The 17,028-nt window shown below is 42.4% G+C and overlaps 1 protein-coding gene across 1 annotated transcript; it reads right to left on the bottom strand.

Annotated features, from left to right (window-relative positions):
* Positions 1-5,439: 5,439 nt before the first annotated feature.
* LOC108503077 (fatty acid desaturase 1-like) lies at positions 5,440-14,907 on the bottom strand. Its single transcript, XM_017826703.1, has 12 exons — positions 14,659-14,907; positions 12,793-12,903; positions 11,933-12,130; positions 11,481-11,582; positions 11,182-11,310; positions 10,030-10,090; positions 8,598-8,674; positions 8,184-8,281; positions 7,470-7,566; positions 6,920-6,999; positions 6,139-6,264; positions 5,440-6,045 (listed from the first exon to the last, which is right to left on the bottom strand). The coding sequence occupies exons 1-12, from the start codon at positions 14,905-14,907 to the stop codon at positions 5,994-5,996; spliced, it is 1,380 nt and encodes a 459-aa protein (XP_017682192.1). The 3' UTR covers positions 5,440-5,993.
* Between the last annotated feature and the right edge of the window lie 2,121 nt (positions 14,908-17,028).

The raw sequence follows: 17,028 nt of genomic DNA, 5'->3' as shown, positions 1-17,028 counted from the left end.
GGTGAGCTGTGCCACCACATGAGTGAGTTCATGGGATTGCTACATGTTATCCAGGGAAGAAGGGTGAGCTAGGTTTGGATCAGACTGTTACTGCTTTAAATATATTGGAAAAAGGAAATCAGGGCTTTCTTGAACCCAGCTGGCTCATTGCCTGGTGGAAGCCATGAATGGAAATTGCCTCCTAAGCAGTGCATAGGTATCCATAACTTCAGCATCCATCAAACCAATCATGTTGATTTGCCAAATATTGTTACTCATCTTGGAGAAAAAGCCTGTTTGTTCTCTGGAGATCTGATACATAAATTCTCAGACAGGTGGATCTGTGAGTCACCATTTTCTCACCAGATGTTTCCCTGTGAGGGTGGTGAGGCCCTGGCACAGGTTGCCTGGAGAAGCTGTGGCTGCCCCATCCCTGGAAGTGTTCAAGGCCAGGTTGGACAGGGTTCTCTGTCCCTGGTTGCTGCAGGAGGTTGGTAGATGGCCCTTCTGCGACTTTTCTGCACTCTGAGTTTAGTTTGGTGTGGGGTTTGGGGCTTCAGAGCAGCCTTGCAGAAGGCAATCAGTCCAGAGAAATGTTGCATGTTCTGATCTCCTGTTGATAGTACATTATATGAAGATTTGCAGTGTGTGGTGAAGCTTGGCCATTCCCCCCAGGCAATATTGTAGAACTTAAGTTGAAATTGTAGAACTTAAACTCAAAATTGTGGGGTCAGGTCAAAGGTCATGACATGCAAATGTGGACTTGAGCATACCCTGGACTCTGACATCAAGGGTGCAACCCAAGCAGTTGCCTAAGTCCATTTTGGACAGAACTGGAAAAGCACTAAGGCTCTATTTTGATGATTTGACATGAAATTAAGGCAGTTTTGCCAGATTTGTGGTTTATGTTTCGGTAATTACAGGATTCTAACTTAGCTCTTGAATCCAACCTAAGAACTAAAGACTTTTAGTCTGTGCTGTACCATCATCTCACAAACAGCTGTTTGAGGTACGTACAAATCTATCACGTTCCTGTTCTCTTCTGTGCCATATCAACGTACTTTTCATGTGGAAGTTTCTCTCACGTGAAAAATCCTGAGGTTTTCTCATTCAAAGTGATTTCAGTTGTGCGAATGGATCAGTTAGACCGAAGAATATTCCTGAAGAATCCCTGAGTTTGCAAAAGCTTGTAAAAGGGTGCACAGTTACACACTCTGGGAAAGCAAATCAAGGCTGAACAATGAGGCAGTGGTGTAAAAATAATAGTTGAAGTATATCCTGATAGTTCCCTGTTAATGATGACACTTTTACAGCCTGGATTGCTGAGCAGAGCCTGGGATTTGGTTGTGTGATGAAAGCTTGGATTTTGTCATGCTGGAATTCCACCCAAATCCAAACTCCCACCCCAGAGCAGCTGGAAATCTCCCTGAGGAGAGCTCTCAGGAGCTGGGCTGAAATTTATTTTTGTATCACTCACTGAAGCTTGGTAAACTGAGAGTTTTAATGCCTTTTTAATGAAAAAATAATTATACATTCTGCCTCCCAGACCAAAGTAACTGAATCAAGGAGGTCAAAGAAGACAACATCTTCATGGTTTCTTACGAACCTCAGAAATTCACCTTGATCTTAATCCATTTCATTTAAATCTTTACAAGATTATAAAAGGCTTTTTGCTTAGTGGAATCTTATGATTCAAATACCGTAAATCTCTAATGGACTAAGTCAGAAAAAAACCTTGGTTTCCTGTTTCATAACGTGATAAAACAGAGAATGCTTTATATAGATTTGCTGTGTCAGTAAATGTCAACGTTTATTCTTTGTTCATTTCTCTCACGTTTCCCCATTTTAAAACTTTGACCAGTATTGGGAACTTTGTTATTATTTTATTTTATTGTTTGTTTGTTTGTTTTCCCTAGTGCAATTATCCTCCTCTCTCTGATTGTTGATTCAGGATTGACACACAAGTGGATGCACTTTCCTACAAATAACTGGGAAGCCAAACTATTGTATGATCCTATTTTCCACACTTAAGTTTTGGGAATCTTTGACCTTGTGCATATATTTTGTAAGAATTGTTGAGGAGAGATAGATGAGAAATTCTGTTTGCAGACCTAGTTGCAGCTGCAACACTCCCCAAATAGACTGAAAATAAAAAATGCCTTAAGCCAACCTTCCCTGGGATGGGAGCTGGGCAAATTGGCAGCTTTAAGCCTGGCTTACAGGATGTGACTGGATTGCACTGGAAGTGTGTGAAAAAGTGGTAACTGAGCTCTTGTGGAAGTTGGTCTCTTACTCTGTACATGGACTGTGTGGGTGAGAAGCTCTCCAGGAGATGGAAACCACTGGAACACCTGAATCTAAATACTCATTTCTCTCTTCCCCTTTAACTTGCTTTATTCCATCCACTGCAGTCACTTCACCCTCATTGCCCACATCCAGCCTTCTTTTTGCTTCCTCCTCGCTTTTAAAAAACTCAATTAAACATGTTTCTTCACCTTGGCATTGTCTTGATAGAACAGATCAAAGGAAAACATGCAAAATAAATTGCCTGTTTGGCCAAACATCCCCTTTTGTTGGCTGCTGGAGTGAAGGTTTGACCCTGCCCGAGCCAAGGGCTGCACGACCTGTTCCAACCACCTCTGCTCAGGACCTTACATTACACAATACCAGCTCTGCCTAAAGGTGGAATCTTTAGCAGGAATTTAATGTATTTTGTCTCACTTGCATTTTCCCCTCTGATCTTTCTGTTATACCCAGTTAAATCAGGCAGTAATTCTGGTGTTATTTTTTGTGTAGCTTGAGTTGAGGGGGAACATCAATACTGATGTGTATGAAGGAGATAAAAGTATGTAGCTCTACTTAATCATAGCTCCTATATTGTCTACAGGGTCTTAATGCTCTTGATTTTGTGCAGAGAATTTGGAAAAAACAAGGATGAAGGAATCTGCTCATTTTTCCTGCTTTACTTATTGCAGAGTGCAAGACACTTTAAACACTCAGTACTTTGCCTAAAAGCTACTCTTTTATTTAGAGTTAAATAAGTTTCAAGCTTCTTTTAATAAAATTATGCATCTGGTAGGTGTATATGTGCAAGTTTATGAGGGCTGCAGGATGAGCAGTAGTTTCAACACTTCCATGAAATAAACATGGTAATCTGATTATACTATAAAAATTTTGGCTAAGATCTGTCAACATTTGAATTGACACAGCTGTTTGTTAAAATAGTCAAGATTTTTAAAAATTATTTGCTATTCAGCTTTACAACACAGAAAATAAAGTGCTTATTTCATTTATTTAGATTTATTTAGTATGTCTGTTAATGTGAGGTGTTGTATGTAAAATGAAATTTGTGATGCACGTTGTTGTTTCTTAAAACAGGGCCCTTTTCCAGAGAGATTTTATTGGAAAAATACTTCACTTTGAATTTAAACTTTCACTATTATTTCCAGTGGAAACTTGTCTCTCCTGAACCTCTGATTCCAAGATAAGACCATTGGAAAAGAACAGAATTTGCCTTTCAGAGTTGCAGGAATCAAGGGTGTATTTTAGAATAAGTCAGTTAATATTTTGTGTTATTTTCACTGTTCTTTCCATTTGGAGAAGATGCTTTAGTGGTGATGCTTATTTTACTTTCACTGTGTTTCCATGTACCATAACTGTTTTACGTAAGAAGTTTTTTTGTGGGTTTTTTTGTTTGTTTGTTTGTTTGTTTATGCTTTTCTGCGGTTGTATAACTAATTTGTATGTGTTCCCTACCTTCTTTGTAAAATCTCACCTAGCTATCAAATATTTTCCTGAGGGAATGCTGGCAGCCTTTCCTCTGGGGCTGATTCTGATAGGATTGGTCAAAGATAATCGGCAACTCCTATTTGCTCTGGCATTAATCCATATTGCTTAGGCTTTATTCCATATTTATCCACAGCCCTTCACCTCAGTCTTGCTCAACTTTCTTACACACCTTTCCTCATTTGTGCTGAAAACATTTATGGCTCTCTTTTTTTAATTGCGTTTTGACTTGCAGGGTCCTGACTGCAAGTTGCACCAAGAGCCCAATGATGTCAAAGGTCCAAAAATCAAATAAGGATCTTCAAAATCAGGCTTTTCATCTACCCAATAAATTTTCAAAGACTACTTAAGGTAATTTTGAAAGGCTTTTTAAAGTAGTGGAAATGAGTTTGTGAGTAACTGATCATTTGACTCATTTACACAGAATTTTGGGGAATTGCTGCTTTTACTCCCATAGGTCAGTTAGGAGTTAGACTTTTTGCTGTTAACCTCTAACCATAATTGCACATTTTCCAAGGCAAAAAATGGTTTAATAGCAAATCTTTTACATGTTCTGGCTGCCTGTGCAGGGGTTAAAGGTTTTTAAGCAGAAGCCAGTGCTGAGCACGGTACATGTAATTCAGTCATTGCACAAACGACACAAAGTCCATTCATTGTATCAGCAGAGGCTTTTTTATATCTTACTTTTTACCTTCTGAGATTTCTATTTATATTAACTTTTCATTATTCTCAAAAGTGGTTGTAACTGCTGGTACTCAGCTTTTGTTGTTCCCACAGTCCTCTTTCCAAAAGCTGGTCTTTTATTTCAGGGTCTCAGTACTGTTCTCTTACTAATTAATGGAAAGATATTACCTCCTCTCAGGGGTGATTCAAGCACCTGGATCAGCCTCTTTCCCTGACTCACCTTTTGCCTGGCATAGCCAAAATCTGAGTCCACTCAGGTAATTCCATTTACCCTTGAACTCTCAAAACTGCTTTAACAAGCTTGAGCTTAATAAGCTTTGACACACAAAAATCCATGTCTCCCTTAAAGCCTTGAGTCTGGGTACTGTGCTTTTATTCCCTTATGGTATATGGCCTTTTCCTAAGTCTGGCTGGCTGAGGCTGCTTTAAAAAGGAGCCAGGATCTAGTCTTGGATTAAGACCAGCTTTGCATCATGACCAGTTCACATGGCTGCTGTTCCTGCAAGCTAGACTTGCATAAGCAACTAACTCTCCCCTTTTCCCTGCTTGCTTGTCCCACCTTCCTCACCTGGTTTTATTTGTAATCCAAACTCTCAGCTGGGAAGGACAGCTCTCTGACCCCCAAAACACCCCAGAGTGCTTAGAAACACGTGACTTTCTGAATAACCTCCAAAAATTAGTTGTGTTTGCAAAGCCTTGGAACTGAGGCTTCTCAGCCTTGCTCAGTCTGATATTTTACCTGCAACTTTTTATTTGGTTTAGCTGCAACAGCAACTTTTCTATTTGACCAAAGGTCTATAGATAACTTATTTTACTTTTGGTTTATCTTTCTGTAGTATGATCTTTACATGGATAGCAGTACCAAGCAGTAAAATAAGAAATAGCTGTCTCTTAATATATAGAATTGGTATAATAGTAGCAGCTTTGAGAAGTGAAGACAAAGAATGTGGCTTGAAAGAGTACAAGGCATTAAGTGTTTGAGAACAGTAATGGAAACACATTTACATTTATTTATTAATTTGTCAATTAATTGTTTTTTACATTTATTTATTCAACTGTGATCTGTAGTTTGTTATAACTTATTATGATTTAACCACATTGCTGGAACAAATTCAAATTGCAATTTCAAGTAACTTCAAATAAGCAAATATTGTATTAAACATTAAACCTTCCACATGAGGAGAACCTAAGGAAACATGATCAGAGGACTCTGACATGAAGTGAGGTGTGTGCATCTGCACCAGTCCAAAGTCTGACTTGAGCCCGTGCTCAGACTCAGAAATGCTCAGACGTATTTAGCAAAGAGCTTCTCCCTGTTCTAACAATTCACCTTCTGCTTGCCCTCCCCACTCTTAACAGATCTGAACCAAAACCCCAGGAAAGACCAGAAGTAAAATTCAGGCGGCTTCATCCCTATTGGAATGGTATCCTTCAGTTCTTATTCATTCTTTTCTGCTAGAGAGTCCCTTGTGGTCCCTGCTCCTCAGCTCTGCTGGGAATGCAGACATAGCAGGTTCTGAATGGCACCACCAATCCTTGGCTTCTTATTTGTGCAGGTAGGCGTCGAGCCAGAGCTCTCCTGAGCTTTTCAGGGAACTGGGAGAGGGAGAGAGAGGACACATTGCTTAGAGGAGTGTCGGTGAGGGCCTCCTCCTGCAATCCTTCTGCCTTTTTGTGTGCTTCACTTACTGCACGATGTCTGCAAAGGCCGTGAGCAGGGGCTTGCACTGATACTCCAGGCCGTGCTTGGCACACAGGGACTTCACCAGAGGGGCCACCTTCCAGTAGTTGTGTCTTGGCATTGTGGGGAACAGGCTGTGAACATGAGACCGGCAGGTTCTCTTCCAGTGCTCCATGAGAAATCCTGCCTTTCTCGTGTCCACATCCGTTCATACTTCTCAGGAATCACCCAGCTCGCACTGAGCAGGGTCTGTAGCTGCTCCCAGCTCTTCTTTCTTTTATGACTTATACGACTTTTCCTGCTTTTCCCCCTCTTTTTTTCCCCCCCAGTTTGTCTCTAGCGTCTTCAAAACAATGTTTCTCTGAATTAAGTGCTGCTTATAGAAGAAACTACTTTCCCCCTGCCCTCTTTCCAGAATTAACCACCTTTGTAGCACAGAGAAGGAGGTGAGCCCATCCTTCTCATTCTCTAAAGTAACAGCATAAATAGTCAGCATAAGTGGGCTTAACTACTGTGGCACAGTATAAACAGGTGATGTAACATGGATATTTTCCCTAATCCTTACAAGCTACTACTTGAGATAGACCATGTTGCTGCCCATGTTCCATTTTCACCTGTCATCCCTGTGATTTTCTTTAGGGGTTTCAGTCTTTTTAAAGACAAACTCATTGGTGCCCCACAACTATTTGTAGAATTCAGAGCAAAGAAGAGAAGGGAAAAGAAAGAGAAATAAAAAATAGTTTTAAATAAAAGGAGGGAAGAAAATTCCCTCTTCGTGTGTGCACTCACTGATGTTCAATCTGGAAGTTCAGATGCCCAGTGAACCAGTCATTGAAAAGTGACTGCTCAACATTGCACGTTGCCTGGAGCTAGAGAAGAGCAAAGGAAAGCAAAGTTAGTCCAGCTTAGTAACTGCAGCCTTTCTCATCTCTCTGAAGAGCACAGTGCACTGTGCTGCTCTGCTCTGTTGTTTTCTTTTAGCCTAAGCTGAGCTACCTCCAGCCAGGGATCATAACCATCCTGCAGCTTTGTCAGCCAGCAGATGTACAGACTGGCTAAACTGGACCATGGTAAAGCTAGGAGTTGGGTCTTGCAGAAAGTGAGGAGATGGGTGTGTTTAGGAACTGGAGCTGGGACCTGGGTTTGATTTTAGATTGCCCATGAGTGTGTCATTGCTGTGCTCCTTTACCACTTCCATAAGTGAATCCATTACCCTGCTAACCTTTCCTGCCCAGTTGCCAGCAGGTTTCATCCCCAATGCCATAGGAGTCTTGCTTATCTTATGGTTAAAATTTGTACCTGTATGGCCACAATCCTTAAGAACAGAAAAATATTTTACCTGCGTAGACACCCAGTCCAGGTTCTTGTCGTAGTAAATATCCATAGGGATGTGGTTCATCTGGGAAACCCAGACAAACCAGCTGCTCTCCAGCATCCTGTGCAATCAGACCAGAGGGCAGAATCCAGCATCAGGTGGGAGGGTTAGTGATGAGCCATTAATAACAGCATAGCCAGACTCACAAAGACATGGCTGAACACCAGCCTTGCTAATCCAGCACCTGGAAGAACTTCCAAAACCTGGAAGTTTCATACTTCCTTTTGAAACTCATGATTATTTAATGTGTTTTAACACTGACATAGCTTGTGTGCAGATTGTTTTATCTGCAGCCAAGGACCAAACTGATTAAAATCAGTGAAATGGTCCAAGTGGAGAGTGTCTTGTCCATTCAAACCTGGGTATTTGCAAGCCCAGACTAAGCTGTTTTGGTTAAATGTTCTCTTAACCAGTAGAAGACCCAACACCCAAAGCACTGAATGTAATTTAACTATTTCTCAATTTGGTCAGCACCCAGTGAAGTCTCTTTGCTGCCACAGCAACCTAAAACTTGCCCTGGCAATTGAGCAGATGAGTGTTAGTATAACTTTATGGAATTAAAACACTAAGCAAAAAATGAGGTGGTTAAGGGAGAATGTGGTAAGATAAGCAGAGGCAGACAAAGGCAGGCAGGTACAGATGGAAAGAATGTCTAGAGGAAAGCTAAAAAGACATCACCTGAATATAAAATAATATGCCAGGACACTCTTTATTTCTAATAATGATCCATAAATATAAAAGAATCTGATATAGAAGGTCATCATCCAGGCCAAGTCCTACCAAAAACAGAGACAACAAGAAAAGGAAAAAAAAAGTGAATTACTTTTCCTTAAGTCTTTCTAATCTTCATTTATATGTGCAAGAGAATAATTTACATTCAGCTTTTGTAGTTTTGGGTTTTTTTTCTGAATGGTATAATCTGAAGAAATTCAAGTTAACACAAGTTAATAATTTTTTATGGCTTGTGTAAGAGATGAATCTGAGCCTTCACACCCAGTAAGGAGATTTTTATAGGCACAGCTTTTCCACAGAGCTCAGAAGGTTGAAGGCCCCCAGCTGACCCCCTTTTGTCACACAAGGAGCAGTACTTACCACCCAATACCTTTTTGTGTAAGCAATGTAGAACGTATGCCAGTGGAAGTAGGTGGGAAACAGGAGTGGAGGAAGAGCTGTAGGGGAAAATCCATTATCATTGGGAATGTCATGGACTGAATGACTGGATCTGTCCATTGATCTGGTGGTGCTTACAAACCTCAAATTTCATTTTAGGCTTTTAGCTGGGGAACAGCCACAAGTGAGTATTTTGAGAAGTGGTTTCCAAAGCCCAAAGCTTATCTGGCTCCCCATTCTGCTGTACAAAGCAGGGAACAATGAGAATACACACGAAATCCTTCACCTACCAGGGATTTGGGGTTGGAGAATTAAAATATCAACCTTCCAAATAGACATCTCACTTGAAAAGAAAAACCCCCAAGCCCACAAAAACCCCACAGACTATTATTTAAATTTGAAAAGTACTGAAAGATGTGGTGTGATATCATAACCCAGAGCCTCTGTGGAGGATGTGGGAGATTGGAGATACGATCTCCTTCCTCAACCAGGCATCTTGGAATTGTATATCTGAGACATTCACACCTGAACTAACCCTACTGTTTCTGTTAGCCAGAAGAGAGAGATCTGACACTGCTGGGAGCAGTTCTTGCCTTCTTCAGAGGTTAAGGGTAAAAAAATAGGTGAAATTAGTCAAATCAAAGTGTCCATTTCTGCTGGGTTTTATGGTTCAAATTCATACTGTCCATTTTCAAGCAAGAAGGAAACTTCAGACTATTCTGGAGAGAGGCAAAAGTTGATTATCACCTTGTCCCATGTTGAAATGGAGCTGCTTTGCAAAAGGAATAAAGCTTCATAAAGCTTCACTAGGGTGGGAAGAAGAGGGAAGATGGAGTGAGCCTGGAGATCAGGGCACCGATGGGAGAAATTCTGAGTTTTTCCCTCTCCTCTCTTTATATAGTTTATTAACCTTCATTATACAGCTCCCAAACAGCCCCTGGAGCCTCATCTCAACTTCCTTAATTAGGGAGTTAAGAGACTTTCTCCTTTTCTCTGTCCAAACAGCTGTATGTTTATTATTGCAAAGCCATACAATTTTAAGATGACCTGGTATAAGGGTACCCCCCTACTTTTTCTACTCTGGAACAAACGACATTTGGCTAAAAATTCTCAAACCAAATCAATGTGTTTCAAGTCAAAAAGGGCACAGAAACCTGATCTTACACAGATAAGATAATTCAGGCTGGAAAGGACCTGAGGATCTTGGAGCAGCACCAGCTCTGAGGTCAGACCATTTGCTTGGGGTTTGATCCAGTCAGGTCTTCAGCTGTTCTAAAAACTAGGTTATTATGTTCTTTTATTGTGCTCTTTGACACAGGTACCTTCATTCTGCTGAATTTCTACAGGTCAAAAGTAGAATCTGCAAGCTCCATTAATACCCCTCATGGTATTGCAGGAGAATGGAGATACTCACTGATGAAGAAGTATTTGTGCTGGTGATTGTAGGGCATGTACTTCTTCTTTTTTATCCCAAGCTGTGAAAACAACCCAGAAAAACAAATTACTGAGTGGCAACTCGGAAATTTGCACAGCTAACTTGCTCTTTTCCATTTATTTTCCAGAGGCATGTTCTTGCAGACTTCCCACAAGCCTCATTCCTTCTGTTTCCCTCCTATTAGTTTACAAATATAATATTGTCTATAAACCCTCATTGCATTAATGTAGGGATTTGATGCCTTTATCCATTAAAAGATGGTGTGATCTGTAAGTTATGATAAAAAGAACATTGAGCATGGACAGAGGTGAATTTTAGCTGATGAATTTATTGGTTTTACATTCTTGTCACATTCATAATTAATTTTGTGAGGAATTAGATATTTCAAGGCTAAATTGTATTATCAGTCAAAAATAGTTATATGTATTTTCTCTCATTTCCCCCTCTACTGTCTTCTGTGATTTTATGCACTTAAGTGACAGCTTCATGACGGCAAAGGTCTGCCAAGGAGAAAAATATTTTACTGCTGTAGCTGCTGTGACAGGGATTCAAGAACTGATGAAGATTTATAGCAAAAAGGGTTCAGCACTCTTAGGTTGTCACTTCTGGAAGTGTCCAAGCACATCCTGTACGGTCAAATGACTTCTGCCCAACTAGAGCTACAGGAACAGTTATTAACTCCTGCTGTTCCTATCACAGCAAGGCTTCTGCCTTCTGGCAGACACAGCCATGCCAAAGGCACTTGTATCTCTGAGCCTCTGACATTAATATAAATAGTAATATAAATATAATATAAAAAGACCAACTGCAGACATGCTTTATATTAATGTTTACAGGTTATCTAATAATCATAAATTACTGAGTTGGTGTTCCAGGTCATTAAGTTTCTATAACCATTAACAGTCCTTTTGCTGGTGGATTTATCACCCTATGTGTGATGCATGTACATCATGTCTAATTTATTTACAACTTGTCAGCTGTTTAAGATATTCTTAAAGGGATTTAACGTGAACTATGAAGAAAGTAGACCCAATCTTTTTGCAGAAACTGCCATCACATCTCACTTTTAGATCTTTATGGTCTGGCATGGTTTTGTTTACTGAGGTGTTCTTCCCACACATGGACACTGACCTCCACTGAGAGTTTCTTCCCCAAAGTGAACAGGAAAGGGTGCATATCGATGTCAGGGTCTTTATGGAAGCAGTTGGGTTTGGAGTGGTGCTGGGAGTGCAGAAGAGTCCACCAATTGGCTGATGCCCCCTTTTTAAGTGAAGAACAAAGTGTGAAAAGTATGATGCTTTCAGAGCCAGATTCTCCCCAGTTCCCCACTTCCCCCAATGCTGAACAGAATCCCCCACAGAGTCTTCAGAATGCACGTTTTTACAGGAAAACCATCCAATCTCAGCAGTTTTCCAGGGTCAGGTACTTACAATCAAGTGGCACATCACAAACTTGTGCAGCAAGTGGTTCCACTTGGTCTTCCTGAATACTGAAAGGTGTCCTAAATCATGTTGTAGCCACGAAGCCTGGACCTGGAAGAGGAAAAAGAAAACTTTGGGAGGGGAGAAGACCAGGATGGTGCCACATCCATCCTTTGCTTTGAAATACCCAGATTTACTTCTCTGACACCTCTCCAAAGTCACCATCAGAAAGGGACTATGAAATCCTGATGCTCTTAAGGCCTTCCCCAGAATATATCTCACTGAAAGGATGCCAGACTAAGTTTAGTGGGAGCCCCCCACATGCAGAATTTCTTATTTATATCCATATAGTTGTTGTCTTCTTATGACAAAGGAGGACTTGTGCCAAGTCAGGAAATGAAGGACTATGGATGAAAGGTGATGGAAGTCCTTGTGCACATTCTGTGGGCTCCATTGCTTACCTGGGAAATTGTCAACACAAGCAGGGAGACAACAAAAGGCATTAAGGATGTCCCAAAGTACAAGAGAATGAGCCAGGCAGCAGAATCCAGCAGCAGGATGTGAGCGAGGTGCAGGAAGAAGAAAAGCTGATTTGGCTCCATAAGTCCCATTTTCTCAACAGTATCACGCAATTCCCGGAAATCTTTCACCAGCATTTCCTGGGGAAAGCACCAGGGTTATACATTCTCTGGTTTTAGATGGCACTGCAGCCTCATAACCCAAAAAACAATTGAGGAGAGAAAGAGCAAAGGCTCTGGCTAAAAGGGCAAGACTTGGGCTTGCACACAAACTATTCACGGCTCTCTTACAGATTCTCTGTGTCTTTGCCAAGGTGCACAGAGCAAAGAAGCCATCCCAATTTCTGCACCCCCAGCCCCTAAGGCTAATCTTTGGTGCTCCTTCCATCATCTCCTTGGCAGGGGGAGAGTAGCACAGTAGCTCAGGTGGAGGTTGTGTCTAGTAGTTGTACTTTATATGCATGAGTTTCACATGCCACCTTGTGGTAGGTCTTCGGATGAAATCATTCCTCTTAATTTACATCGTCACTTTACCCTTCCCAGGATTAACAGAGGAGAGTTAAACTCCTCTATTAAAAATCTGCACCTCCAGCCCAGCTGGCCCCCAGCTAAACAAGAGTTACTGTGATAAGAAAAAAATAATCTTCAGGAATCTCATTCTCAACCAAAGATTATGGATTTAGTCTAATATTCATTTATGGTTTCTAAGTGGTAGCACAAAAATTGGGAAGATACAGAACAAGGCCTAATCTCAGAGTATCTTTTTAATCTGCCTTTGATCTGATTTTTGAGGACAGACTTACATTTTTAGTGGGCTCAATACTGGGTTGGTCTGGTGCCAGCTCCCCAATCTGCAGTGGCTTCAAGTACTTGCTCACCAGCACCTTGTCAACATGGAATGCCACAAAGGCATCCTGCAAATGCACGAGAGTAAAGGAAGAGGTAAGAAAACCAAATTCCAGGTGACAAACCCCGATCTGCTGTGCAAGACATTCCCTGTGGAGGAACCACAATAGCAAAGATCATTTATCTTCCTAACTCACCAAGCTTTTGTGGCCTTTGCCTTCCCATGTTTGTCCTAAGCTCTTAAATGAGATCTTATTTCAGAAAAGGGCTCATATCCACTATTGCAATTAATGCAGGTGTACAGGCTTCACAATACAAAATTAAATGAATCTCCACCATATGCCTAAATCAGTCTTGTGCAGTGTCACCCTGACTAATATTGTGGCATTAATTATCCTCATTTTATCATCCCTCAGGTTTCTTTGCTTACTGAGCCCCTTCTGTGTTTTTCATCCTCTCCTGAGTTGCTACCTTTCCTGGCTTTCTGCTCTTGATTAAAATCTTCCAGTCAACAAAGATAATTTCTTAATTTTTCCCGAGCCTCAAACATCCGTTATATATGGAAAATCAGGAACTATTTGTCTGGGTATTTTTTTTTTCTTTTAAAATAGGCAGCAAAGAAACAATCACATTTGTCACATCTTTGTCTAGATGTTAATTTACCACTATTTTCTACTCCTGCACATACTAAAAGGCAAGAACTCCAAGGAATTTCCTGAATGGTTCTGTGTGTGTTTACCACAAGTTTCCATGGCATTAAACGAACAAGACAAGCAAACTTGATGAGCAGAAGTCTTTTTACCCACGCACCAACTCCTGTCGCTGGACACCTCTTAACTGGCTAATTCTTTTCATTTTGTTCATCCCAAAGGTCAGAAGGACCACAAGCAATAACTACAGAAGCTTTTCCGGATGCCAGCCTGGAAAAGCACTGCTATCTTTGCTTTCCCTCCAGCTTATGCTGGGGGGCATTTAGGAGGGATAGAATTTAGGAAGGATGTTTCTGGAAGCAGCTCCCTGTGGCAGCTTTCTCACCTTACCCTGGCTGTGAGCAATCACTGCAGCTCACAGTAGTTGCACAGGCAAGATCAGGAGATAAAAGTAATCCTAAAGGCTTAAGAATCCTAGAACCAGATAAAACTAGACCAGGTTGCTCAGAGTCCCATGCAACCTGGCCTTGAACACTTTGGGGATGGGGCAGCCACAGCTTCTCTGGGCAACCTGTGCCAGGGCCTCACCATCCTCAAAGTAAAAATTCTTCCTTACATCTAATCTAAGTCTACTCTCTTAGTTTAAAGCCATTCCTCTTTGTCTTGTCACTCCAGGCCCTTGTCCAAAGCCCCTTCCCAGCTCTCTTGGAACCCCTTTAGGACTGGAAGAGGTTTAAGGTCTCCCTGGAGCCTTCTCTTCAAATTGAGCACCGCCGGCTCTCCTAGCCTGTTTCCATAGCAGAGGTGCTCCAGCCCTCGGAGCATCTCCATGTCCTCCTGAGAACCGGTTCCAGTACCTAAAGGGGCTCCAAGAGAGCTGGGGAGGGACTTTGGACAAGGGCCTGGAGGGATGGGACAAAGGGGGAATGGCTTTAAACTAAAAGAGTCTCGACTTGGATCGATGCCGTTGCCCCGAGGGCTGTCTCTCCTCATTTCTGCGTGTCCACAGCACGGGGCTGGGGAGGCTCGCACGGGGCAGTGACGCTTCATTCCCCCGCCCCTGTCCCATGCCCTGAGCACCCCTGCATCCCGCAGTCGCCCCCCCAGGCCCTCCCTGCTCGGCCCCCGCATCCCGGGGCGCTCCCGGCCCGTCCATGTCCCGGCGCCCCTCACCGTGGCGTCCTGCCCGGCGTGGCTGACGAGCAGCCGGGCCCCTCCCGGGTGCCTCCGGCAGAAGTGGCTGATGTCGTACACCTTCCTGTCGATCACCAGCCAGCGCTCCTGCGGGGCCGGCCCCCGCCCGTTCCGCTGCCCGATCTCCTCCCAGGTGAAGCGCCGCAGCCCCGCGGTGTCCCCATCTCCGTCCCTATCCCCGTCGCCATCCCTATCCTGCACCGCCCCGCCAACACCCAGCCCTGCCATCCTCCCTCCTTCCCTCCTCCCTCCCGTCCCTCCAGCCCGGCATCCCGCTCCGCCGTGGCATTTAAGGTGGGATCCGCCCCGGCCCTCCCGCACCCCCTGCCCCGCCTTTCCCCAGCTTCTCCATGAGCTCTGACTGCTCCGAGTTGGGTTTGTCCCCAAATAATCGCCCTTTCCCTGCCCCGGTTCTGCACCTCCAGAGCATCCCCAGCATCCAAAGCCCTGCAGTACCTATAGGTGGGGGGGGGTACCTGACTACTTGAGGGGGGAAGGTCTCAACAAGCTCATCCTGTTCCCAGGACTGGCTCAGACACGGAAAACTTCCCTTCAAATACACCCCTCATTAACCAGAAATGTGATATTACTCTGCAGTTTAGCTTTGATGTTACAGTCCCTGAAACCCTTGGATGAAACATGAATTAAGCACATTCTTAAAAAAATCCCAACCAAAACACATCAATTTCAAGGAAACTCAGTATTATATTTAGCACCTGATGAAACCCAGTATTTCTCTATTTCCAGTTCTCCAGCACTCACAGCAAAAAGGGAGCAGAGAGCAGGGGGTTCCACAGAGCAGTAATAATCCTTGGAGCTTGCACTGGATGCTTCTGTCACCTGGGATAAACCTGGGATGGCACACACTGAATGTTGTACCAGATTCTGATGGGAGATTGTGAAACTGCTTTTTTTTAACCCCCTCCGTGCCCCTTTCTTGTTTGTAAAATTATAAGTAAACTATTGACTTGGGGACTCCAAGAAATGAGTACTAATTGCAAAACAACTTTTCCTATATTCCTAAACAGTCACAGCATCTACATAATCTTCTGTTTTCAAAACAGACCACAATCTTGAAAATATAAAGCTGTGATTGAGTCGATGATTTCTTTGTTCCATAGAAAACCACATGTTAAAACCCACATCAGCAGCAACCCAGATGGAGGAGCCCACAATTAGGACAGGGTTTTCAAAGTGTGTGATCAAAACTGGAGTTAGTTTATCTGAGTTACTGTCTTTGATGATTAATTTGAATTAATTACTTTACATTTATAACATTTCTCACACATCTACTTGCCTTTTTTTTCCTCAGTACTCATTTGCTCTTGAGTCTGCTTGGGCTGGTAAAGCTCTCACTCAGTAACGATTCTGCAGTTTAGATTTCAAGTAAGAAATGCTGATGCAAAGAACCAAGAGAAATCTCATCTAATTATCACAATTAAATTGTTTACACAGTGTTTATGACTCCTCCCCTTTATAGGAAGATGTGAAAGTCCTAAAGCTGGTTTCTCAACACAGCTCCCAAAGTCAGCCAGTGCAATAAGATGCCTTAAAAAAAGGTTTAATAGCTTCTATCATCAAACTGTTTTTTTGCTTCTCCCCTGTAGGCAGTCAGGAAGCACATTTTCCTTCTCATTCCTGGGCTTTGGCATCCCTTTAGGCTCACATTTGGTACTTTTTATAGAATATGTTTTTATAACATTTGAGGTAAGCCACCTCCTGCCCACCAGCATGCACCTTTGGAAGGGCAGCACAACTTGTTCCTTTTAGCTGCCCTCCTACACTGAATACTCAATTCTGAATATTCAGCAGAAAAGGAGGAAGGATTCAGCCCCTCCTTGGCCTGTGTTCATACCTGCTTAGCTACTTCATAGAATCATTAGGGTTAGAAAAGACTTCAAGACCATCAAGTCCAACCTTTCTCTGATCCTAAAATCCTGCACGAAGGTAAAAAGCTCCAGTGACATCACTGAGAGATTTCCGTGTTTTTCCCCACCTCTCCAAGTGGAGATGGAGTGTGTTTCTCGATGGCCAGGACAATCTAACAGCCCTTTATTAATCTGCTCCACAGCTCTTGCATTAAGTCCAGCTGCTCACTTTTCTACTGGAACCTCACATTAAGCTAAACTTGAGCATTTCCAGTCTTGCAAGCACTGGTGTTTTGCAATCTATCTTTTCACAATCAAGATCTCAGCTGCTAAAAAGATAAACATCAAATTCTGACTTGACATCTACCTGATATCCACTTGTTCTCTCACACATCCCACGTTTTTATGCTCTGTAATCCATTTTTCTTCTCCTTGCAGCAGGGTGAAGTAGGCCAAACCTGCATGATTGTTCCTTCTTAAA

This window comes from Lepidothrix coronata, unplaced genomic scaffold, assembly GCF_001604755.1.
Source record: "Lepidothrix coronata isolate B3197 unplaced genomic scaffold, Lepidothrix_coronata-1.0 Scaffold130, whole genome shotgun sequence".
Lineage (NCBI taxonomy): Eukaryota > Metazoa > Chordata > Aves > Passeriformes > Pipridae > Lepidothrix > Lepidothrix coronata.
Note: the sequence above shows the minus strand (reverse complement) of the source record. Positions and strands in the feature narration are given on the sequence as shown.